We start from the raw sequence: 27,936 nt of genomic DNA, 5'->3' as shown, positions 1-27,936 counted from the left end.
TAATAAATCTGGCATTATGGCGTGAATATTGGATTGATTATTGCAATAAATCGATTGTTAAGCGCAATGTATGGCATTAATGTTAGTTCGCGGGACTGATTTTTTCGGCTTTAAGTTAAAGAGTATATAATCCTCCACTTACTTTGTTGAAAATTTTTCAAACTTTTAAAAATTCCATACTGAGGTTCAATCTTTGATTTACATCATATTCGTTGAGGAATGAGCTAAAATTTTATAAGAAATGTATGAAAATTAAAAAGAAAAGTAGTAAAAACTGGTAAAGCTATTGCGATGCTAAATATTTTTTCGATCATAGTGAGATCTGAGACCAGTGGAATCTCTCCACTATGGAATTTTCAGCAACGTCTCTGTACTTAAAAATCCAAATAACTTTCCAATGCATTGCTTAGTCAGCTTATTCACATTACCTCTAAATTCAATTGCTACTTTAGAGGCTTAATGGCAGCTTAGAGTAGATAGAGATCATTTGTGCAGCCATGAGCGAGTCCCTGCTTCATAACGCAGTTTCTTTTATGGCTATACAGTAGCGGTTAAGTAGCCTTGAGGATTAACTCTATAACTTTTGAATGAACGCCATTACGATGCATATTATTTTGCCTTAAGCCTACGATGAAAACAGAATGACTCGGGTGTCAGGATCGTCAATGTTACTGCAATCATATATTTCTGCGATTCTAGAATTCTGGATCTCTGGAAAATATATTTCCAAGGCAGAATTGGAAAACAGTGTTATTTAGCGCCACTTTTGTTTTCAGAAAACTTCCTTGAATTTATGAGTGTTCAAATCAGACATCTTTTCAAGCATGCATTCAGCCTGATTGTGTTCGAATCAGCCACAGATATCTGTGGGGAAAAGAAACAATAGGCTGCCAAAAGCCTTTACGGCAGCAGACGCCATGATCGCTCTACTTTTTTCCTTTTTTAGTTTACCAAGAACCTTTCTCTCATTATTGCCCACCAAGCATTAAATATGCGCAGTTTTAAGCCACATATTTTAACTGTTATTAGTGCAGTAACCACTGTTCAGAACCTGTCTTAAATGTTTGACACAGAGACAGACTCATTACAACCATCAAATTCGATACGTTTCAATGTTTTTATTTAGGTTTATTTAAACATTAATGGCTAATACACGATTCTGGAGAATTTCATATCACTTTAACAACCGTTTTTATGTTGCTTGCAAAATCGAAAAATTCTATTTATCAACTCAGTACATGGAGTAATGAATGGCTAATGAAGGTTAATCAAATGGTATGTTTGCGTACCCCCAAACGAAAACTCCAAGAGAGAACTATTGTCACATGATTTTACTACTGTGGCAACGCCATAGTGTCACATGATTTTACTCCTGTGGCAAGGCCATAGTAACAGATGATTCTGCGGAAGCATACTACAGCACCGCTTATCGAGTACCTGCCACTTCGTACACAACGTTTCCGCCGGGTAGACGCGTTAGAATCATAAACGGACTTTATAGAAATATTTTTACTTGCTTATTATATTCATTTAAGAGAACTGTACTAAATGTTATAGTTAAAAAAATGTTAATAGAAAAACACTTGAATTCTATGAATTAACTAATAAAAAGATATCCTGACACCGTTCATGAAAATAAAGTGTTTGATTTTGTGACACTATAAGGAAGAATTTAAGCCTCCCGTACTTAGTCTTGCCATAAATTCGGTGACAAATTTTACAATGCGGACGGCGAGAACGAATTTGACGAAAAAACTTCCGTTATTTTTGCTTTTCTTCGTATGCATTGTCTACTCATAAATTATACTCAGTTTCGTAGCAAATTTCGTAGCAAACTTAGTATTTTGAGAATATTTGATTACCGCACGGGCAGTCATTTTTCAGAAACGTCGGAAGTGACAGACATTGGTTCGAAACAATGCAGTCATCTGCTCAGCCTGTTCATCTGTTGACAACGCGCTTGAAGAACATTAGACTCGACAGATGCAAGCACCTTCTTCGGTGGCACGCGGTCAACGGCCATAAAAATATTATTCTCAGAGATGAGAAAATTTTCACTGTTGAAAAAGTTTTTAATAAGCAAAATGACAACGTCTATGCTAAAACTTCTAAAGACGCAAAAAATGTTGTCCCAAGGGTTCAGCGTGGCCACCATCCAGCCTCCGTGATGGATTGGTGGGCAGTGTCTTGTTAAGGCGTTACATCTCTTTTTTCTGCGAAAAAGGGGTTAAGACCGCGGCAAAAATGTGCAAGAGAATGTTTTAGAAAGCGAGGTGAAACAGTTGAACAGTACTCTCTTCAATGTAGACCGTTGGATCTTCCAGCAAGATTTCGCTCCAGTCCATAAGGCAAAAACCACCTTGCAATGGCTAAGAAACAATATTTCTGGGTTCATAGCCGTGGAGCATTGGCCGTCTCGAAGCTCAGATCTGAATCCATTGGACGACAGTTTGTGGTCAAAATTGGAGAATAGGCCCGTAGAGCACCTCACATAAATTTGGAGAGTCTCAAATAACCTTTGGTTCAAGCAGCGACGTCAATATCCGGTTTCCATGGATGGATCCATGGGTGGATGCTCCAATAGATGAATGGCCCAATCGCTTGAAGGCTTCTATAAACGCAAATGTTGACCATTTCGGATAAAAATTAAAAATTTTGTTTTGTAATATTTGCATGATTAAATAAAACTAAATTCACAAAAAAAAGTATTGTACTTGTAACAAAACTTAAGGCCTGACTAAACAATCTGAAAATTAATCGCGGCAGCGCAATAAAAATAAACATACATATTTCCAAATGACATGGAAAGCAGCTGCGGAGTAGAATCAAAACTAGAAGTGGAAAATAATAAAAACAGTAAAAATAATAAAAAGTAGTGAGCGCATGAAAGTATTTGCATTTTTTATTTTCCTTGAGTTGAAATGGTATTAAAGAATATATGACTTTGCAAAACTTTACTTTAAGATTTCGCTGTGTTGACTGCATTGACATGTACAACTTCGTCTCAAGGCTTTGGCGTATATACACATAATTGCTTGTAAAGTTCTAACCGGAATAATGTGCATACATGTACGAGTATTTCTTGGAAATATTTGTACTAGACAAATTCTCATTTGGAAGAGTGAAACATAATAAATCCTTTTAAAATAATACAAACAACATTTGAAAGTAGTTGCGTAAAACCAACAAAGTGTATGCCTATATTCTTACTCCATTAAGATTACAAGAAAATTCATCTTAGCTTATGTTCAAGCATATTTATAGTATATGTATATAATTAAATGCAACTTTCTTTCCACACTGTACGAGAAGCATGAAAACTGGTCTTTCATATCTCTAAAAGAAGAGACGTGGAGCAGCAAACTTACAAGAGCAAATTCTGAGAGCGCTTTTGTATATAGCTCTATTTGAGCACACTCATTCATATCATATATGTATACATACACATATGAGTAATTGGCTGTTTTGCGGCGCTCCTCCTCTTCTTTGTGGTGTGCGTCTTGAAGTGCTTCCACAAATGGAGGGGCCTACAGTTTTAAACCAACTTCGAACGGCAGTTGGATTTTTTATGTGCTGACTCATCCCTTAACTGAGCTGTTATGGATTGTTTTTTGTTACAAGTATATTCTTATTGTACTACGAACAATTTCATTTAGTCTTTTCAAAACTTGTAACGGTTCAATTCATTGCAGCTTAGTAGAATTATTTTCAATAACTGACTGAGAACAATTTTTTGGTAAATCATTTCTCCTTGAAATGTTGATGGATTTGTAAAAAGTAAAAAAATTCTTGTAAAATAAAGTTGTAGTTAAAGTTTGTCGAGCCGGATTTTTAAATTTTCAAAAATTTTGGAATTTACGGCATTTAAAAAAAAAGTATGCGTTTTACGTTATAAATGTCTCACTTTAATTATGTTTATTAATTTTTTAATGAAAATATCCAAAATTTGGATAGAGAAAACACTTTCGAATATTAAAAAAAAAAACCGCATCAAAAAATATTAAAAACTGTCTTAGTTATCATACAGAACGTCCCGGAAAAAGTAGTTTCGAGAAGACGAGTTTAAACGGCCGTCTGCCTCGAACGAAGGAAAGCTACCTGTGTGCATCTAACTCTCGTCAAGCAGACACATTTTCTACCATAACTCTGTATCTATGGAGAATTTTTACAAATCGTTGAATGGAAAAGTACACACATGAGCACAAATAGGTTAGAACAGTTTCCTTCACTTGAAAACATTTATACAAATTGCTGGATTTATACCATTTAATAAAGTAGCTATTGGACATGAACAAACTCCCGTTTACTAGCAACACTTATGCAAACAACGAACATTTCAATACCTGCATCTCGATTTGTTAAATAATAATACCCACTTAACTATGAAAAAACTCTAAATTTTTTATGCGTTAAACTACATGTTCATTTAAGTACGAAAATATTAATAGGTCTATGGATAAGTTCGTGCGGTTTTACAACAGATGGCGTAACTTGATTATTATTCCATCGATCCACATTTCCAAACATTCATTGGAGAGCTACTGTCGTAAGGCACAAACGTCAGTATAAGTTTTTTATTTGAAGCGTAAACAACAATATTTTTACCACACTTGAAAATGTCGAATTTCGTGCCAAATAATGTGTTTTTGCGGGGAATTCTTCTTCATTATTTTAATATGAAGAAAAAAGCAGCCGAAAGTCATCGTATCTTGGTGGAAGTTTATGGTGAGCATGCTCTAGCTGAGCGAACGTGCCAGAAGTGGTTTGCACGCTTTAAAAGTGGTGATTTTGGCCGCGCCGCCAAAGTTCATGGATACCGAATTGGAGGAATTGCTCGATCAAGATCCGGCTCAAACGCAAGAAGAGGTTGCAAAAACTTTAGGAGTTGATCAATCAACCATTTCCAAACGTTTAAAAGCCATGGGAATGATCCGAAATTCAAATTTCGAAAAAAACCGCACGAACTTATTCATAGTAAAATTGGAAATCAATCCGCCAGCATTGCTCACAAGCATTTGTGCCTGCCACCTACCGCACTTGGTAAAAATATGAATCGATCTAACTATCTATCTACTCAGTCACATAATCTGCTGCAAATACTCCTATTCATGACCAAAGTATTTACTTTCACATGCTGGGATGTGCAAATACTCGTGTACGGAACACAGAATGCAAACACTAACATATACATATGTGTGTATCACACACATACGTACATATACTTACTCACATGCGCTCATTATTATAAATGTTTTGTGAGTCAATTTATGTTGAGGTTAATGTGGTGTCGGCATTTAATTAAGTTCAACTAATTACAATCATCTCATTAGTTCATAAACAAACAAAAGCATATACATACATACTCGCGCATTTCAATTATTATGGTGTAATTTGGCACTGCATGGCGTGTATATGCAACATTAACTTTTACACCATTAACTCACATTTTCTAGGTTTTAACCGATCTATGCGCAAAAGTTGATTACTACATTACTTACTTCATTAATTGGCTTACGTGTCGTATGAGTAATATAATCGTGGTTGCGCGTAATCACGAAAATCGATGCGTAATTATGATGGAATTTTTATTTTACCAAGGAATATTTGTATTTAATACCGCTAACCACAAGACATTTTGGATTTATAATTGAATAGTTATTTTAATAGTAGTTGCAATTTGATTATGCATGGCGTATACGTAACATTGAGAAATATTAAGTACACACAAGGGAAATCAAAAGTGGAAATTAAATTCGATAAATAAGTGAATATGCGTTTATTTTCCGATTATTTTAAGTAAATTAGGAAATGGAAAATATATATTTTTTCGGCTGGACGGAATGGAACCTATTTGGGAATAGTTTTTAATTTTTCCTTAAGGTATTTTCGATTAAACTCGCTGCATATTATCAAACTCGTTGAATTAAATAATCAATATGGATATTTATTATTATATAATATTTCAACTGCGCTCTGTATTGCTTTATATTCCATTTCTTCAAAGCAGTTCATTTTTTTTAATTAAATTACTTACGAAATCAAAGACCCATTCTGATGATATTAGGTCTCATTTCAGCATTTTTTCTCGCTTAAGTGTGTACTAATTTGCACAGATTTATTTTTATCTTTTCTAAAATTTTTTCAATTAATTTCAAATAAATGCACCAAAAAATGTCAGGTCTAGGTTTGTGTGTATTACAAAAAACTTATTTGGGGTTCTTTAGTTGCGAAAAAGCTTGACTTCAAACAAATAAAAGCACTTTTTATGGATTGAATCAGTCGTGCAACATTATACATACTGGGAATGGTTTGGTCAAATGAAGAGAGGTTAGCTAAACGGGAATGGATTAGTTAAATTGAAACTGTTCAGTTAAATGAAAACAGTTTAGCCAAGTGGAAATAATTTAATGAAAAATTCTTTAACCCCTTTACTGCATGAATTAATACTACGTTGAAGAAAATTGTTTTACGGTGGATATAGATTTAATTATTTATCAATAAGGCATATTAAAAGAAAAATGATGAACAAGTTTTGTATTTTGGCTTTTTCTACGGAGCTATATATAAAAACTAATTGCAAATAAAGTATGGAAAACAGTTGAGAAGTGGAAAATTTGTATCCTTCGAGAAATATGAGTATATCGGATTCCATATATATAAAGGGTGCCATATAACTTTACGGAATTAAAAATGCTATAAAAAAGAAACTACTCAATATTTTTCCAAACTGTTTTTTTATTGTGAAGTACAATCCTTCCAGTTAATGATGGAATAAAACTTCATTCATATGGCTCTTGTCTTTACGCAAAATTCGTCTCAATGATATCTCCGAAATGTCCAATTGTTGAGAACGACGGTGAACTGATGTTCCTGGTGATTCGCGAACACTCTCGGCCACAGCAGCAATATTTTCGTGTGGACGCATGGTTTTTGGTCGGTCACGCGTTGGTTTGTTAATAAGCAACCCAGTTTCGCTTACTTTTTTCGCAAAGTAACGCTCATACGCTTCATTCGGTTCTTTTCTTCTTCCCATTGCCGTACGTAATTTTCGTACACATTCTGCAACATTAACATGATTTTCAGAGTAATGTCGCAATATTTCCCAGCGTTCTTTGAGCGTATACACAACCATTTTCGTTCAGCGGAAGAATAAAACTAATTTTCTGTAAAATCAGATGACAGCTAAGTGTTACCATTCTTCAAATAATACCTAGTTCAAATCCGTAACGATAGATGGCGGGCCCTGTATATATACATATATTACTAAGCACTTAGGTTTTACTGTGTTGTCATTTTTTGTAAATAAATCACTCGAATTTCAATTCTGCTTTTTTACCCACTTGGGTAAAAAGGCTTGAGGCTATTTGGAAATGTAATAATATAATATCCTAGACAATTTGCCTTTTATTATTGCTAAATATATATTTTATGAATTCCAATAGTTTGAAATATTTTATAATAACTCATTTGAAACTCAAATTGAATCAAAACTGCTACTTATATATATGAGCCTATATACGCTTAAGGGTTAATAAATCAAATAACGTGTGTAATGCATCAGAAATTTAGTTATTTATTTCAAAACGTTTACAAATTGATTCACTTTTTGCTTCACCAAAACTTCAATATATTAAAATAAAGTAACGTAAATCAAAAACTGAAAAATCAACCACAACCACGATGCCAGTTGGCTTATGATTTTACAACACTATACTACTGTTCGTACCATTAATGATAAATATTACACCAACCATTTAATAACAATTCCTAAGACGAAATATAAAATTGTATTTGCCATACTGAAAAATTTAATTGTCCGAGTGAGCCATTCTAAAGCTAACGTTGAATGAAATTATGTTCCGTACTTAAGACCAAGTTTACTTTTTGCTTTAAAAAAATTGTTTGAAAAATAATCATGCGCCTTTCATTCAGCAATGAATTAAAATAAATTCCAAGCCCTGTATGAACCACCCTACACTCATAAATCAAATTCTTTTTTATTCAATATCGGCTAAGTTTCATTGGGTTACAACTTTATTGCATTGTATCTGACTTGATCTGAGAAAAGCCGCACTAATACTCAAACATGTGGGCCTTAATATTCATCCATTTAATTGCTTTAATAAAATATTTCAAACATAAGTGCAAGTAATATCATTAATTCTTCCCTGTCACTATACGAAGAGAGCATATGGCGCATTAGAAGCATAATAAATAAATCAAAGTATAATGCAAACATTTGTAAAATATGTTTACGTATGTGGTTTTGTACATAGCATAATATAACTAGGTGACTGCCAGGTCGTATGAGTAATCTTGCCAAGCGTTCATAATCCGTATATATTTAAATACTGATTAGTCCTTCTGCATCGTTAAGAAAAGCTTACATATTATCTGCCAAGGTCACAATATAACCACTCATATATTTCGGTCCAAAGATATAATATTATTTACATAATATGAATTCATATGTTCAAAGTTATTCGAATTAAAAATGTCGAGGATTTAAAAATACAGAAAATTATTTTAAAGCTTATTGGGCATGTTTTTAGCTGTAGGTGATTAAAATCGAATGCTTGATGCTGAGGGCACGATGCAATTTTACATACCAAACAATGCATCAAAGTTTTACGACGCATTTGCTCTAGCGCGTGAGCTAATCCAAGTTTTTCTAAGAAAACTTTTCGCTTCATCCAAAACAAGGATTTAAAAGCGGATATATTGTATTAATCAAATTGTTTAACATAGCTAACAGGTCTTCACCTTACTTGCCATGTGCAAAGGTATGTTTCTGCCAAATGATCAATTATAACTGCATATCCTGTTATGCGGTTTTAATATGCAATAACCTCAGGCAGTTGTAAAAACAGACAATCTACAGCCTCTCTTTTTTAATACTGGATATTGAAAGAAAATTTCTGTTATTTCGTAAAGTGCAAACAAGAGTAATCTTTCATATGTTGTAAATAAATTGTCGATTCTAGTATTACGGTCCTGATCCAGATCCAATAAAAAGCGTTGTCCTTGATTTCTCACCTGCTGTGAGTTTGTCGACCTTTTTTCTAAATAAATTTGAAAATTGGGATAAAGTTTTGGGCCAATATAGGCCGCTACTCAAGCTTGTAACTCACAACAAGCTTGTATGTATATTATAAATGGGCATCTACACTTCAAAGATATTAGACTTTCATCTACAGTTACGTTCTCGTAAAGTGCAAACAAATAGATATTTCATAAAAATTCCGAATAGGCGCTAGCTTATCAGTGGCCCTAAAAGACTTACAAATATCTTTATTATCAGTAAAACCAGCTCTAGACATCATCATTGCCGGGCAGCTTTACAGCTTGCGTTGAATTTTAGTTTCGTTCATAATTTTTTTCCATACATCTAACACCTAGTGTCCTCAGGTCCATTAGAACTTGTTCAAACCGTCATAGTCTTGGACGTCCTCGTGTTTTAGGCTCTACGGAGTTGTTTCACGCGATTGATTTCTAGGGCGGTTATCTCTCGTGCGAGTAATATGACCGAACCATCGCAGTTTCTGAAACTTTACGTATTTCACGAGGTCCTCTCTATTACATAGCTGCAGCCATTATTCACTGTAGCTTTAGGCATAATAGCGCAAAATACGGACCTTCCATGTATTTCATCTCAAAGACTACATATGTGAGACCGGTAGAAACCTACATAAATTGGTTAAAACAGATAAAACGGCTATCACTTGAAATTTGGCTTTGCAAATACTTTACCTACTTAAATAAACACAAATATAACTGGACATGCGTCGAACTCTATTTTATAGATTTACTTGAATTTCTCGACGTTTATTTAAATACCTTCCATATTACTAAGCTCAATGGCAATTTTCCTCATCTGCTTGTAAAACAAAGGTCAAATAAATCCTTGATAGAAGAAATGCGAAGCACATTTTGAAAATACTGGCCATTTTATATTAAAAAAGTCATAGAATGACCTTAATGGGGCAGAGGAGTTAAGTATTCAAGATATTTTTCAACACAAGCAATCAATCAAATATCCATTTATAAATGTTTAACACAGCTATAATATTTTCAATTTATTTTCATTTTTGTTTTCGTTACATTTTCAGCACAGCGAAAATCAAATGCTTTCCTCGATGTACCCGCAATGCATCATTTGCGTGTCAGCGACGATGACGAAGATTTGGATCGTTTGCGCACATTCAGTGCTTCCAAAGGCGGTAAGTAAAAGAAAAAACAGAAACCGAAACCGAAAACAGAAAACAGAAATAAATCGATTTATACTTGTTGCATAGCATAAGCAGTCATATAGTTGGCGGTAATGTTGCCGCAATGATAAACACTACTACTATTACTCAAAAGGGTTTATGCAAACAAATAAGTATTTGTGCAAATTGATTTACGACACCTATTTACTGCTACACACCAACTCAGTAAATGCAAATCCACAGCAAGCGTTAAGTAAATAAAGTTGCTAAGGGACCCAAGTGCAAACACTTAGGGACCTATTAAATGGCAAGGGCAATGAAATATTAGTAGATTTTGTATTGAAAGACACAATATTTTGCCATGCGAAGTGCGATGCAATATTATGTCAAAGCTTTTATGGTAGTTATCATTTAACCTAATCAATTTATTGACCAAAGGCCATTTAGAAATTTTGTGGTAGTTAAGAAAGAGTCGCTTGAAACATAAAATTGTCTTAATGTATTTATTGAAAATTTCATAGAAGAGTTGAATGAATGTTGATGGATGGCTGATAATGGAAGAGATTGAAAAGTTTATTTTTTCACTGTTTCAACAAAAGGTTTTGTGAAAAGATGCTTAATGGTTTTTGATGTGCTACAACTTAATAAGGATTTATAAAAGACGAAATCAACTGATAAATAATAAAACTATGACACATCTTTGCTCTTTAATATTTAATATAATACATCTTATAGAATGAAATACAAATTACATATTTGAAAGCTCTGCATGAGTAGAAGCACTATAAAAGGAGGTCAAATAAGTGAGTGGAGGAGATGGCAGATATGAGTTTGAAGAGTAAAGTGGGGAAAAGGGAGAAAAGCAAAACTGATATTCATCAATGAATAAACGCAGCGAAAACGTAGAAAACACAAAAATGTACCAATGGCAACGAGAATGGTACTTTCACGCATGTATTATACTTATATATATGTATTCATATAATTATCCATATGCAAATATATAAACATGTATACCTACAGTTAGTGAAGGAAGTTTGTGCACACTGATTCTTTTTACAATTTTCATGCTACATTTTTTTTTGGTAAATTTTTAATGAAAATATAGCTTTTAGTATAGCCGACAGCCTGTATACAAGGTTCCCGAGAAAGTTGTCCCAAGTACTTAGGCTAGGTAATACTTATTAGGTAAGTCATTTCTGATTAATTAGGTTGTATGACATGATATCCTGAACTTAACCGGGTTTGCGCTATTCCATTTTAAAGATTATTTACAAAAATATTTTTTGTTTGCTTGTGTGCACATTTTCAAGGATCTGATCTGTTTCGTGCTTTAAGTTAAAGGATCAATTAATAAAAAAGCATTAATAAATTTGAGCCAAGCCAAGTTTTGAATTTACGATTTCACACTAAGTGTCTTTCACATTACTAAAAACAAAGGTTGTTTGGAAACTAGTTTGGCAAGTATTTCAAAACCGAATTTGTCTTTTCAGAAACAAGTGAGCTAAAGACATTATTACAAAATAATAGCACTCTCTGAGAAAAAATTAACATACATTTCTGGCAGCTATAGTTCCATTTGTGTAAGGTTTTTGAAAACTGTTACATCAAAAGCAGCCAGCGGGAAAATTAAGTTTTAAAATAGGGAACAATTAAAACATTGGGAACAGTTTTCAAATTGGGTACAGTTTAAAAATAAGGAACAGTAATTAAAAATGGGAGCAGTTCATAAATTGGTTTTCAAATGACGAAAATTTTATAAATTGGTAGCAGTTTACAATTGGCAAGAGTTCATAAAGCGGGAACAGTTCATAATTTGAGAACAGTTTACAAATTGGAAACAGTTTAATTGAAAACAGGTTACTAATTAAGATAATTTCTGAAATGTGAATTATTGTAATTCATGAAATATGAACATTTAGACATACGAGCAATTTGGCTTTAACCAGAGTGATATAGCGAATAAATATGTATATTGAATAAACCAAAGAACGAAATTCCCCTTAAGCGTCAGAAATAAGTCAAAATGGAAAATGTGTTAAAGAGCAAATTTCGTTAGAGGCAAAAAACACCTAAGTTTGTTTCATGAAAATGTTTCTCGTTATTTTTATAAAAAATGGCTGAACATATTATGCATCTAAAATGTAAGGATCACAAAGTTTCATATGCCGATTTGCCATAAGAATGTAAAAATCGTATCCCCTTCAATAAAATTCAGACGAAAACTTTCAAATCGCCGATACACGAATAATCTTTTCTATCCCCACTACTGGAATCCATTGTCGGAACATTGTTTTCTGTTTTGTTTTATGTTACAGTGCAATTTGACAAACCGAAATAAAGTTAAAAATACCATTATGACTGAATGAGTTACCATATGATACAGTGGAAAAATCAAAAATGGGCCACGGAGCTCAACTGGCATTTTGGGATCACAGATGAATTAATGTGAATACTGGAGATTATGCTCTCTAGCGATGAGGTTTAAACAAAACAAATAACAGAAATAAATTTCTCGTATTCAAAAATCACATTTACACACACGTTTTCTTAAAAAAAAAACAACATTTATCAAAATAAAATAAAAATTTAACTAATTAAAAACAAAATTGATTGGGGACTAATAACTAAAATTAAAAATAACGAATGCCTGAAATTTTGTATAAAGAGAACGACCGTTAGTAAAAAAAAAATTTTATCAGAAGCAATTTTTAAGCCTCTTCAAGCTTGCACTTTATTATTCCAGAATTTAGTGGGTTACAAAATTGCATACACAGGTTTCGTTTTTTTTTTTTAAATAAAAAGTTTTAACTTTTATGAAAAAATTTAAATATTATTATAATTCGTTCAATGTTCTGTGACTTTAAATTATACGGTTTCATTATTGCATAAACTACATTTTTATGAAAAAAAAACACTAAATAAAAAAAACGAATGGGCAAAACTTTGTACTTTTTCACGCTGCTATTATTGTGAACACAGCTATAAGTACATAAACTAACAAATGAAAAGCAAAGGCCATCAATAACTAAAGCAGAAAAGAGAAAAAAATTACACAAACTAATGATAATACAAGTATGCACGAACAACAACAACTACCGCTAAGCACGATTACAAATACCTCAAACATATTGTCTGAATGTCAAGCGCTTTAAAAGTCGGCTGAAACTGTGCCAAGTGCGACTTTGCAGTATGTTCAAGCGTTCCCATACAACTCAAGCACCGATATCCGCTCCCCAACGTCGCATCAATTCAATCAGACATGCAAGTACTTAATATATATTCACAACAAACGAACTGCCGCACAATGAAAGCGAAAGGAAACGTCATAGCATGAAGAGGCATCGAAGATTTTATACCGGCAATGAAAGCGCCTCCACCCTTGTGGCAGTAACAGTCAGACAGACAGAATATCTTAACCTTCTTCAACCTACTTTTAAATGTACATACCTTTTTAATAAGTATACATATACTCGTATATGTATATGTACTTATATACACATATGTAGGCACTCAGTCAGGGTCTAGGCTCTTTTTCTTAGTGGTCGCCATTTCCATTTGCTCAATTCGTCTTTCTTTCTTTTTCGTTCAATACAAAAGTTTTAAGAGCATAAAGTATGTTCTTTTTTGTTGCTGTTGTTGTTTGATTTTGCTCTCCTATTCTGGTCCTTCAGATAACACTAGGTATCTTAACCTTATGTGGAGGTTATCAGTTAGCAGCATGTAAGGTCACTTTTCAACGCATGAGTGGCTATTATGTGGTATATGTATGTGTGTATTTGTGTGTACTTGAAAAGTAATGAATGACAAGTTTGTGATTGAGTGCGTAGTTTTTAAATAGAGCAATTCCATGACAAGTGAACGAAATAGTGTGGACGCTATTGCAAATTTCTTGAAAAATCGTTTTATTTGCGTATAATAAGAATTAGGCAGAAAAAATTGTGAAACAAAAAATTTTTAATTTTGAAATTTTTTCAATGTTGAATATTTTGATTTATGAAAACATTTTTTTCATTTTTTAGAATAAAATCTTCTATTCTAAAAGACGTTTATTTGGAAAAAAATGTATTTTGTCATTTTGGAAAAACAGTTCCAAACAGCTCGCGATTTTTGAAGAGCTCAGCTAGCATTTCTTTCGTCACAGTCGAGTAAATTTCCGTGAATTCCGGTACTAAGGAAGACCAGGATATAGCATATTCTCTTTCTCTGCGGTTTTCTATCCTATCACCATTCAGCAAGAGCTTCTCCAGCTTTGCTACATAATTTATGCATACTCGTGATACCAGTCACCAGATCGCCGACTACATATATTCTTACAGAAAATTTAGCTGGTTTTAAACTCTTTTGTAAGTTGCCGAATTTTTTAATAGAAGCTCTTCACATTCACGTCTTTCGTCTTCGACCGCTCTTTTTTCTTCTTCACTCTCTACTTCCAGCGTCAATCCTACATGGCGCCCGTTATGCTCCCGATCACAGTCTTTCCTGTTCGCAGCCGAAATTCCTTCTTTTCGTTCGCTATTTTTTTGAAAAGCACACTCACAGAACAGGAGCTAGAGTTGGACGGCGAATAAACTAACTGTATTTCGAATAAACTTTTCGATGTCGCATATTCCTTCTAGCACGAGACTCATGTTTTTGCTGTAGAGGCATGTGCGGATATTGGCTGCTATAAAATAATGATCCGAGGCGATTGCAGGTCCACAAATAGTGCGTGAGTCGCAAACGCAACACGAACGATTTAATTTTGAGTTTTTGAGGATACAAACCTTGTAGCTCTATGGATATTTTTTTATACTAGTACCAGGTGCTACAGACTGTATTTTTTTTCAACCTCAAGGCAGTCGATCAGGCTCAGCCTTTTAGCGGATGTTTCATCGTACTGGCTGAATTTTCTGATTATGGATCCAAATTCTACTTTATGCCCTGCTGTGGCGAGGGTAACGTGTCCATCTGTGATCGCACCGTTCTTCTCTTTTATCAGAGTGTGAACGCAAATCAGCGAGACGTTATAAGGAATCTCGCTTTGAATCTCTAATCTCTAGAATGTGGCTAGACACTCACACACATGAGTGTAATTGACACTTCGACTAGAAGTCTCTTTCCCACCATAACCCACTTTTGCATTACAACTGCAATAGAGGTATTTTATTCATTACGATACTGGATATTCCAGGTGAATTCTGTCACATCATAGTGTTTAAAACGTTTCCCGTGATCGCCATCAAGAAGAGAGTGTCTCCTGTGGCTTCCTCTCATACATATATGTACTACATTTCGTTGTAAAAATTATATAACGTAAAATTTCACACTTTGTATTAAACTTTTTCAAATTTCATCAAAACTTTCAACTTTTTAACAAGAATTTTCAGAATATTTCTGGGCCTGAAGTTTCATAGCTCATTGAATTTCAGTGAATTTTGCTAGGCTTTTTATTCCATATATAAAAAATGAAAGTGAAAAGGTTGTGTCACTTGAAACTTGCGCTTTGTTGTACTGACTATACAGGCTTGATAAAGCCCAAATCTGCAACAGTTTACGGACAAGTTTTAAATATTTTTTATTTTTTTTTTAATATTTATTATTATATTAAGAGCCCTTTTTGGTATTTTGAGTGGAATTAAAAACTATGAAACGTAAAAAAGCTTTATATCTCTATGAAGATGTCCCCAAAAAAGCCTTTTCGCGATATGCTAAAAAACTAAGTTTCTCCGTAAATTTGCCATAAAACGCTGCTCTTTAATTGGACTATTCAGGCTTGACAAAACCCAAATCTGCAACAGTTTACTAGCAAGTTTTGATTTTTTTTTTAATATATATTTTTAATCTCTTATATTCTGCGAAATGTATCTACAGAACTAGGCCAGCTAAGAACCCCTTTTGGCATTCTGAGTGGAATTAAAAGTTATGAAATGTAGAAAGGCTTTGTATTTTTATGAGGACGCCCACAACAAATTACTTTTTCTACTTTATATATTATTTAATATTTAGCCGTACCGCCAACAGTTTGAAAATTAATAATATATTGTAATTTCCATGGGAAAAATGCACTTCTCTATAAATTTGTTACAAAATATTTACAGGCCGATATTATTTAATCTTCTCTTTACTAAAAACCAAAACTAGTGTACCCTTTACTCAAAAAAAAATTATTTTAAACAATTTTTATAGGGAAGATATAACAGGAACATTTTTTAATCGCACCTGAAAATGACGGCGCTCCAACCTATTTTCTAATTCAACACGAGTGCCCATTATTTGAGCTGAAGTTTCCTATCAGTCTTCATCCAGCGTAAGCAACTGCAATATTGCTTGAACAATTCATTTCATTGAGTTCAAGTAATTCGTATTAATATTTTTTATTTTTATGTTTTTCATGAAATTGTGAAGATTAAAAACCAAAACTATTTCCAATTACCTCAATTTTAGTACATTAAACTTTATTTGAATAGATCACTTGAAATTTGTTTAGCCTGAAAATAAAACTGCCCATTAGATTTCTACATTTAATTTGAATAAATACTTCGATTTGAGTTATTTGACTCCGCCCAGACATTCAACGTAACTTTTACTTATACACTAATAACAAAACACACTTCATGTCTTCATTAGAAATGTACATCACGTTAGTTACTGACGAACGCAAGGAGTCCTTAATACAGAAACAGTATGGCGTATGCACGTACAAATGCCATGCCAAAGAAATCTAATAAGCCAGGACGAGAATTGCGAGTAGCTCCTTCACTGCTCATTTTCCTTTCTTTACTATTTGATGCAGACGAAATAGAATAAATGGGCGATAGCAGAAAAGTGAATAGGGAATACTGAGCGGAGACAGGTATACCTACGAGTGCTGTGTAAATTGATGAAATTAGCGGGTGATTTTTTTGGCTTAAATTATAGAAGTTTTTTTGGACATGTTGCACACAAGTATAACACACAAAAGCTAAGAAAATGTTTTAATGCCATGGCTTTACGAGTGGTATCGTAAATTTTCTGACATTTGACGTTCGCAAATGAGAAGTTGGTCTCTTTTGACAACTTTTTCAAGCATAACCTTATTAGCTTATCGGTTACTAAGGCGACGAGTAGGGGCTCTCAAGTCGCTAGTGAGGATAAATGCGATGAGCCAGATAGTAGCATATAGGCAGCCAATTGACATGCCTATTTCTTAGGTACAATAGGTCGGCACACTTCGACACATTGCATTATTTTGTTGAACTAAGTATTCAGACACAGCGGCTCAGCTGGCTAGGCCATTTCATCGGAATGTATACAAATGCTCCGGAGGAAAGTCTCCTTTATGTTTTAAAGACTCGCTTAAGCGGTTATCACGCCAGTTAGGAGGAGAATAAAAGTATTTAGTATAAGGATAAAGTTAGATAGGCCACTCTTAAGAAAATGTCACTCGAGCATTTCTCTACATGATCCAGCTGTTTAAGGGAATCTATCAGCCCTCTTAGCGGGAATGTGTTTAAAATGTTCGGATCCCTAAAGACTCTACAACCATGGGAGCCATTCGATCACAAGCCATATATTCCCTTCGTAGTAAGTTACAAGTTTTTCGTACATGAAATGATGATCATAGTGAACACTACCGTATACTTTACAAGTATCCAGTTACTTGATCTGCGGGGTATTCTATTCTTCCCTATACGTGCGAGGTCAAGAACCTCAAATGTTGTGTATTTGTTAAATTTTGTTTTCCATATCACGGCATCGTCAGGGAAGAAAATTATAAGAACTCAACGAGATTTTTCAGCATTTTTCTAATTTTCTTATAAAGTCTGAAACTTGTATTTATTTCGCATTTGTTAGTCAAGTAGCTACACTTTTATTTAAAAAAAGCTTCTTTTAAGAAGATATGCTTTTAGAAACACCACATCTGGCTCCACTTTTGAGATCGGAACTTCGGCATCGCTAGAACGATTCCAATTTCCGAATCCATTCTTTTGGGGAGTGAACTTCGAAGTTATGGCAAAACTTGAACTATGTGACCCAATAATCACAGGTTGTACATATCTGTTAGTAATAAGATAAAGGCGTCACCTTGGTCTGCCGTTTGCAGCCGATTAGGCGCCCTAAGCCAAAAATACCTTGGCTGAAGAATATTTCAAATAGAAATCCATAGAGTCGAGGAATATAAATATAAAGGGTGGTTAAGTTTCAAGGGCCGGTATTGATTTTGAATAAAATACAATTTTTTTATGAAATTATTGTAATTTATCTTTATTATGATAATACTGGTATAGCTCAATTACGCATGAAACAAAATATCGGCCAAATGGCCGCCACGGCCTCGGCGGCACATCTCTATCCGATGGTCCACATTTTCGAAGACGCTGAGGCATAATTGAGGTTCTATGCCGTTAGTGTGCCACATTATGTCATCCTTTAGCTCTTGAATTGTTGATGGCTTATCGGCGTACACCTTTTCTTTCAAATAACCTTGAAGAAAGAAGTCCATCGATGTCAAATCACATGATCTTGGCGGCCAATTGACATCGCCGCGATGTTTCGTTAGCTGTGTGACAAGTGGCACCGTCCTGTTGAAACCACATATCGTCCACATCCATATCTTCCAATTCGGGCCATAAAAAGTTCGTTATCATCTCACGATAGAGAACACTATTCAAAGTAACTGCCTGACCGGCCTCATTTTGGAAAAAATACGGCCCAATGATGCCGCCAGCCCATAAACCGCACCAAACAGTCACTCTTTGTGGGTGCATTGGTTTTTCGGCAATTACTCTTGGATTATCATTCGCCCAAATGCGGCAATTCTGCTTATTGACGAATCCACTGAGGTGAAAATGTGCCTTATCACTGAAGATGCTTTTCTTCGAAAGTGCGCGAAATGCATTTTGATTTGAACGCCCGTTTTCATATTAAGCCTGAATAACTTTACGCGTTGCTCGATTGTGGTTCAAATTGAGTTAGTCTGAAATTGAAAAGTGTCAAATGAAATGTAGAAAAAAACTTGACGTTTAGGTATGGTTCTTATTCAACATCGGCTCTTAAAATTTAACCACCCTTTATATGAATTATATAGATAAGTATGAACTATTATCGTAAAGTTTAATTTTTGTTGTAGTCTGTAATAAATCTTAAATAAATCAATAAAAATATATATATAGTAGCCTTACAAATTAACATAATTAGCACACAGACAATCGATATCGATGTGGAAAACTAACGTAGATTTCATCTTCGGGCTTAGAAAATATGGTCCCATGTTACCTCCGTCAAGCAAACTACATAAAGCATCGAGGTATACTTCAGTAAATAATTAGGTTTTTTTTTTTCAATTAATATCGCTCCAAATGCATCAATTTTGCCCATTCACGAAGCCGATCGACCAAAAGTTTGCCTCATTAAAAACGTCGGAAGGCTCTGCAAATATTTTTGATACAACACTAATTTTCCAAATAAACTTATTCAAAATTTAAACGCTGTAAGTATTTGTATGACAATTTACTAGAAAACGTTGAACTGATACCTATAACGACAGTACTTTACGCCTAAAACTAAGCACCCTTTACAAACAAACCATTGAAATTGGTTATGTACTTTTGTAACACTTGTCACAGTTCGATTGTATGGATCACAGTTTTCAAAATGAATTGAGGGAATGGAATAATACCTATGTTTTGCCATTACTGTCAACTTTCCATTCGAGCTCAAACATACCAGCTCAAATGCATACCTTCGAAGTTGTCAAATAATGTTTTTCAGCCCTGCTCCCAAAAGTATGCTGTAAACTATTTAAAGTTCAACGCAAAGCAAATTGGTTGTCGACCTTACATTGTTAATGTATGTGAATTTGCATACTTTTAGGAGGCGTCATAAAATCTGAATAGCATGGAAAGCTATAAGCCTTAATAAATTATAAAAAATTTCAATAATAGTGAATTAAAGCGCTTAAATAAATTCCCATTTTTATCGCAAAACAAAAGTTATTAAAGCTATTAATGTTCATATAGTATTTTACTTCGATTAAACTATAATTATTTGAAAACAAGTCCTTTCTAAGCCCTCATATCAAATTTAGAAAGAGTACTTTTCTGGTGAAAGTATTTTCTTATATTTTTTGCCCCCTTCAAACAGTTATACCTCTTGAAGCCTTTAAGATTTCATTTGAAAGGTATTTTTTCAATATTTTTAAAGTTTGGAAATGATGTTGGGCATGTGAAATGAAACTTTTAAAACTGAATATTTTAAAATAAGATTTTGCAGGGAAAATTGTGAAGATAATCAAATTTAAATATTATATGACCAACAATACCCCATTTATGCAAATCGGAACAGGAAATGTTGGCTTATAGTACCATTTTTAAGGGACTTTTTTGATGTTTACCACCTCCATGAATACTTTCATGAGTTTGAGTATAAACTTGGCACAAATGAAAGATTTTAACGGAATCACCACTTTTTGTTGCAATTAATATGGAATGGCTGTTATGTATTTAAAGTTTTCAAATATCAGCATTTATTGCCACCCAAAAATATGCTTTGAAATGTTTAAATTCTAACGCAAAAATATTTACTAGTCTACTATACAGGGATTGCTTATTTCAATGCTTTGATTGGAAAGCTTTATTTACAGTTTTTTTTATATGCAAAACACGTTTTCTTTCTATTCCCTTTTCTATTATCTTCTTTGTGAATATTTATCCAGCCTAACGTTTATTTTCTTACAAAGTCTGACTACATTCTCTCTTCTTAGTTCGCTCACAAACCTCATTTCCAATTACGTCACATCAAAATTACACGCCTTTGCCCACTCCAATCTATGTATTCTTATCATTTTATCATTTTAAGAGAAATTTCAGATATGCTTTAGATAGGCTTATGGCATACAAAAAGATGAAATTAATTCATATTGATTTTATGTCAAATTTGTAGTGAAGAAATTATCCATCTCATCGGAAACAAAGTCCTTCAAGTGGTTAATGTGTCCAATTTTTACTAACAACCGTAACATTTTTGTGAATGGTGTAGCTTCCAACGATGAAAGCGAAAATATTTCCGAAGAAAGCAATAGGCAGAGATGGAAGAAAGCTGAAATTGTTATAATAAAGGTGAAAATTTGTCAAAACTTGCAAGCGCAGACGCTTAAGACCAACTGATGTAAGGAAAAAAATGAAATTAAGGAAGCATAAAATTGCCGCTTCAATTAGTTTGTGATATCGATAGCAAATTGAACGTAAATAGAAACAATGAAGCACACACCTGTGATTTTAAGTTCAGATATAAGAAAAGAAAAAAGTGTAAGTATCAAAAGTAGCAAACAAAGAAACAAAGAAATCAATTAATTTCTGGGCATAGAAGAGTGTAGCAAGAACAAATTACTTAAACAAAATGCTGTAGACATTTTCTTACTTTACCATTCAAGCACATTTGTCTAAACAATTGAATTATTTTAACATTTCCAAATTCTTTTTAAACAAAAAACAAAAAAAAAGAACAAAGCAGCTGCCATAAGTATGCAAATTACATCAGCTTTATTTCTATTTAAATACATATTTATTTCGACTCAAAATAAATATCGATATTGCTATATAAATCCAAAATGATCCAGCTGGCTGGCATAAAAAATTGCTTTGAAGTGTATTTAACTGGAGAAGCGTAAAAACAAAAAACCAAGCGCTTCAAAATTTCCTACCAGCGCACAGTGGAATTTAATAATCATATTTCCTCATCCTTTTTTTAAGACATACAAAGTACACTTTCTTGAATATTTGTAAAAACCAAAACTGCATTTAAATGGTTTTATTTCATTTTGTATAGTAGTTGAGTGGCATATTTTTAATGATGTTCTGACATTGTACATAGATTTTATGAAATAAGCAATGTTATGACAGTAATAGTTAATAGTTAACAATCTGAGTTGCTTTCATCTGAACTAATCTCTCATAATCGATATCTTCATCAAAAAAAATTTGCAATATTTTTTTTTGCTTTTAGATAAAGGCGATATCACGCGATTGGACATTCATTAAATTTTCCATATTGTTTTTTCTTGAAAATTTTCTTGTATGATGCTTGCAATAATTTCGGAAGCCTTTGTTTCTTGCTTCCACTGCTTCTTCTCTCATTTGGCCGATTGGAAGGGGAATAGCATTTATAATGTCAGCTCCGTGAATTAGAATTTTATGTACAGAGCTGGGCATATAGAACCAGGAGACTTTTGTAACAACGAGTTCTATTATTTTTATAGTGAGAAGTCGAAAAGGTTTAATACTAATACAATATCTGCAAGAAATGGATCGTACAATCACACTGAATCTATAAATCAGTTCATCGCTTACACCTGTTAATTGAGGTGCTAGTTGTGGTTGATGGAAGAAGCGCTTGCCTGTATGGCCATTGTTAGTGTTGCGTGAACCAGCCATTGGAATATCAGCTAGCAGAGCCATATGTTCTTTTAAACTTTTTTGAATTCTTCACTTATTTTGTTTTGCGATATCTTTGTCTGCATCTCGAATTTGCCAAGTTTTTTATTGATAACCTATACGAAATATGCGAGATATACTCAAAAACGTTCCCACGACAGTCAGTTCTACGTAACCTGAACGACCCGGATTTATATCCGGCCAAGGACTGTCACCTCAGCAGCATTCCTCGTATATGCACAGGGAATGTTTATGCTACTACAACAACAACAAAAACATAAACTCAAAAAATGGAATCCACGTATGAAAAGTAGATAACCCGAACTCAAACAACTAGACATCTAGAATAAGAGCTTGGACCGTTTTCAGATTATTCATTATTTTCGGTGAAGCTTCAAATTCCGAAAGTTTTGGATAACGACTCCGCAATCACACTGAACACTTTGCCAACAATCATTGTCATGTGAAACTTTGGCACAACTTTGCACACATTTTGTTTGAGGCTGTTACTCAATAGAGACTTGACTATGGAAGAAACTTTGCTGAATTCTGTTTTAGGTTTGTAATGTGTGAAATCCTCTTTTCCTTTCAACCAGGACTAATTTTCGAATAAACTAACAAAAAAAGGGGAGTTCTATGATTTCTCTTCCACTTCTCTACTAATTCGCTGTTGAAATTTTTAATCACATATCTATATTTCGGCATCGATAATTTTAGCAAATATAAATGACTCCATGGCTAAACATTTTTCTGAAGGAATTTCCTCATCCGGCTATATTACAAATAAGTCTCGTTTGATAGCCGACATTGTTCTTAAAAAGTTGAATATCATTAAATATTGCAAAAGGTAGCAGCTGATTACAATTAGTGACATTAATAAGCAAAATAAAGATTAGCTTGAATACGTTGGAATTTCGTAAGTTCGACTCTCTGAAAGACTCGCATTAGGTAACTTTACAAGTGTTAACTTTGACTACAATTTATAATTATAAATTTGTTTAGTCATTTCATACCTTTAATTTTAAACTAAAATACTTTCATTAAACTAAGCTTGAATTTGTTTGCTGTAGCTAGTTTCAGTATGCAGTGTGAACAGGCAAGAAAATGTTGGCCTGCACTTGACAAAAAATGATAGATCTAAAGCAATAGATTATTGATTAGGGAAAGAAAAGTAATTTTGGCGACATTTCACAACTTTAATAAAATCCCGCTAGATCACTCATTTCTACCACTGTGCAGCGCTTCTTGCGAATCGTAAAATCTTTAATTTTCATTGAACTACACGCGTGTACGGCCTTCAATAAAATCGAATTTTCAGATGTGAATTAATTTACTGTTGATTTGCTACGGCATGCGATTTCACACATTTTGCCAATCCCAAAAATACAAAACGCGAAAATGAAAGAAAAAATTTATTCGAAATGTTTGTGCGCCAGCAGTTTAGCATTTGTGCACACCTCGGATACTAAATCCAGTGCCAAAATGTATAGTTAATTGGAAAGAAAAAATTACTGCAATTCCAAAATTTCTTACATGCAAAATTTCTTCATTTAATTTAAATTTAAAAGTGGGGCAGCCAACTACTTTAAGCTGCATATTTCAAACTAACAATAAAATAATAATATGTATAAGGTATATGTAGAAGATTAGCAATTTAGTGTGTACACGCAACATGGCTGCTGAAATAATGCAGCAACTCCGACATAGCGAGCAGGCAAGGAGGATGCATGAACGCCAAATAAGGACATGAAGCAGCACACCTATCCAGAGATGAAAATGCAGGTAAACTGACGATACCACTATTAGAAACTAACTTTTCTATGGTAACGAACAGAATCATGGGGAGAGGGGGCGTATAGATCTGACAGGGGTGGTGCTCTTCAGATATGACTTAACAGTGGTGGTAATAGGCAGATGCAGCTTGTGACATTTTGCATCCCGACGAAATACGTGACGGTAGTACCGGGGGATCGGTACTTTAATAGTAGCAGATTTAGTTCGGGTTAAGGTCCCACACTGACGGGGTAAAGTCTTCGATGCCTCCTCCTCATAAAAAAACAAAAACATATATCAGAGATGTTCATTTATGAAATTGTTACGATCTCTGAACTTTTGGGATCTCGTTATTATAACTTTGCTCGAAAATAGTTCCAGCAATATTGTTTGAGAAGCTCTACTATATATATATAATTGGCGCGTACACCCGTTTTTGAGTGTTCGGCCGAGCTCCTCCTCCTATTTGTGGTGTGCGTCTTGATGTTGTTCCACAAATGGAGGGACCTACTGTTTCAAGCCGACTCCGAATGACAGATATTTTCTTTTATGAGGAACTTCTTCCTGGCAAAAATACACTCGGATGTTTGCTTTGAAAGTATTTGATGTGGTACCAGCTGGTGGTAGCAGAGGAAGAGGAAGACCTCCTCTGCGTTGGAAAGATAAGGTGGAGAAGGACTTGGCTTCACTTGGTGTGTCCAACTAGCGCCGGTTAGCACGAGAAAGAAACAACTGGTGCGCTTTGTTAAACTCGGCCAAAATCGCGTAGCGGTTATCGCGCCAATTAAGAAGAAGAAGAAGAAAGTTTGCCATTGCCTGCCGCAGGGCGACCGCTATTAGAAAAATGTCTTCATTTTAGTCTTTCACCGAGACTCGAACCTACGTTCTCTCTGAATTCCGAATGGTAGTCACGCACCAACCCATTCGGCTACGGCGGCCGCCCGAATTAGATAGTTCATTTAAAAACTAATAATTAATATGAATTTCCTTCAAAACTGGGTCGAACGCAGCATTGCACAGTTGAAGAGCGGTCAGTTTTCGGAAACGAACAAAATCGCACAAATTTATCGCTGAGTCACTTGGATGGTCCAAAAATGTTGTTGCAAATGCTCCTCAGACCAACAAATCCACAGAACGATGTGGTGGGACAAAAACAATCGGGATCCTGGTCAGCCTTAATATGCATACATAGTGAGTGAGTAATGAAAATCTTGCAGCGATTTGTATGCAGTGTTTTCAATCGTTTTCACTACCAGATAACGCGAACATTCCTCCATCTTCGTTTAAACTCCGACTTATATCGGCTTTCATTTCAACAGCAGCAGTTGACTATTGACTATTTTTCCATGCGTACTGTGGAAGTTGTCACCACAAATAACCTTTGCCGTAGCTGCTGAGATGAGTTGGGGATGGCCTGACCTTGTCTGGCAAAAACGCGGCTTCTTAATCTTAACAAGTGTTTATTCCTTTACGGAACATAAGCGGACACCACACTGTGCGGTTACGCCAAGCAAAACTCTAATTGGGAGCGTACAATTATGAGAGATTCTAAGAACAAATTGAGAATGATCGCCCTGCATCTGCCGCTGGTTTCGAATAAGTGCACAGGCTGGGCATGTGGGCACGACGTATTCCTGAGAACACCATCACACTTCCTTCTCAAATACCATGTCTCGAAAAGAATAAGTAAGCTCTCGGTCCAATACGATTTAGCCCTAAAATCCAACGGAAAATATTTCTTGCCAAGAAGTACTACTTTGAACTAAGTAAGAAATTGAGTTATAAAGTCCTCTGCCAACGAAAACAACTTTATAAGTATTTCATTATGTGGACTGGACATTACTGGACTATGGCTTTGTTCCACATACATGACCTACTCATGATGTACTTTGAGGAATATATGTATAGTTACTCTTCTATTTCAAACAAAAAATATATTTGTTGTGCTGCATACCATTTAAACGACATTGAAGTCTATTACATTTTACTTTCAATTAAATACTTCTATTGGAAGCATCAAAAATTCGGTTGATTAGTGGTAGCTATAAAAATTAATTTATCTGAACGAATTCTGCTCAAAGTCACATATTATCATATATGATATTTATATATTTTAACAGCGAGAAATTCATTGACGTGAATTGTGCTTATTCTATATCGCTATCACCTGTACCACTAAGATTAACTTCTGTTTTACCTGTGGGCAAAAAGTAAGATGATTTTGGTTGTACTATAAAATTAAAAATCTTTATTTATTCTTGTAAATCAATTTCATCCCGTTCAAAATAATCCCCTCTCGATGAAATACACTTATGCCAACGATTTTTCCAATCCCCGAAACATGCCAATAGTCCATTTCCGGTATAGCCATCAGCACCTTCTTCGATTCAGCTTTTATCTCCTCAATCCACTCGACACGCGTTCCCCGGAGTGGTCTCTTGAGTTTTGGGAATAGCCAGAAGTGGCACGGAGCCAAATCAGGTCTTTTTAGACGAATTGCTTCACGTAAACGACGCATAACGCTCAAATAATATTCCTTATTAACAGTTTGGACAGGTGGAAGGAATTCATAGTGCACCACACCACGAAAATCGAAAAAAACTCTCATCATGACCTTTATTTTTGAACGACTTTGATGTGCTCTTTGGGACGATATTCGCTTGATTGGTCGGTTATTTCAGGGTCGTAAGCATAAATCCAAGTCTCATCTCCCGTAATGATACATTTGAGCTTGTCCTGATAGTCTGAAAGCATTGTTTCACACACATCAACGCGACGACTTTTTTCCAAGAAATTGAGAGTTTTCGGTACCAAACGAGATTTGACTCTTCGTAGGCCCAAATTGTCTTTCAAAATGGTTTTCACAGATCCTTCTGATATTCCGATCATATCAGTAAGGTCTTTAACAGTCAACCGACGATTTTTGAGCTCTAACTCCTTCACTATATTGACGCGTTGGTCATCTGTTGACGTCGATGGTCGTCCGGAGCGCTCCAAGTCATCAACACGTTCTCGACCCTCTTTGAAGTCTTTGTACCACTTATAAACAATATTCTGCGACATAGTCGAATCACCTAATGCCTTCTGTAACATGCTAAATGTTTCCGCAGCCGAAATTTCATTCCGCAAACAAAATTTGATGGCACTTCTCTGCTCAATCAAATCAGACATTGTAAAAATCGAAAAATGCACTCTTGGTCATTTGGTAAATATATTACTGATAATGACATTCACATGAAAGTTGGCCCAGATGTTACTAACAGTGCTGCCAAACTCATGCAAAAAATAACTAGAGCAAAATTTTAATCCCGCGAAGTTTGACAAATAAATTAATCTTACTTTTTGCCCACAGTAGTATATCTAGCGGTATTTATTTATACTGAAACTTTTTCACTCGCTTTCCGGAATGAAATGCTCAGTTTGAAGCGTATTTAATTGATATTTTACTAGCTTTTTGTACCAGCTGTAAATTTTAAATTCAAGGTAAACATCATAAAAATCATTCGTCAATATTTATACATAGTTCGTTTTATTGAGAAGCAAGGTGATTTTTTCACTCTTTT

General features: G+C 34.4%; 1 protein-coding gene across 4 annotated transcripts in view; it reads left to right on the top strand.

Moving 5' to 3' along the window:
• LOC129246448 (GTP-binding protein RAD) overlaps positions 1-27,936 on the top strand; it is a 150,983-nt gene that overhangs the window by 72,768 nt on the left and 50,279 nt on the right. For all 4 annotated transcript variants that reach the window (XR_008582466.1, XM_054885293.1, XM_054885294.1 and 1 more), the window contains exon 3: positions 10,110-10,220. Coding sequence is in view for 3 of the 4 variants with exons in the window: in XM_054885293.1 (XP_054741268.1) it covers positions 10,110-10,220 (111 nt within the window). In the remaining variant the exon portion in view is untranslated. The remainder of the gene's footprint in view (positions 1-10,109; positions 10,221-27,936) is intronic.

This window comes from Anastrepha obliqua, chromosome 4, assembly GCF_027943255.1.
Source record: "Anastrepha obliqua isolate idAnaObli1 chromosome 4, idAnaObli1_1.0, whole genome shotgun sequence".
Classification (NCBI taxonomy): domain Eukaryota; kingdom Metazoa; phylum Arthropoda; class Insecta; order Diptera; family Tephritidae; genus Anastrepha; species Anastrepha obliqua.
This window is presented reverse-complemented; position numbering and strand designations above follow the sequence as displayed.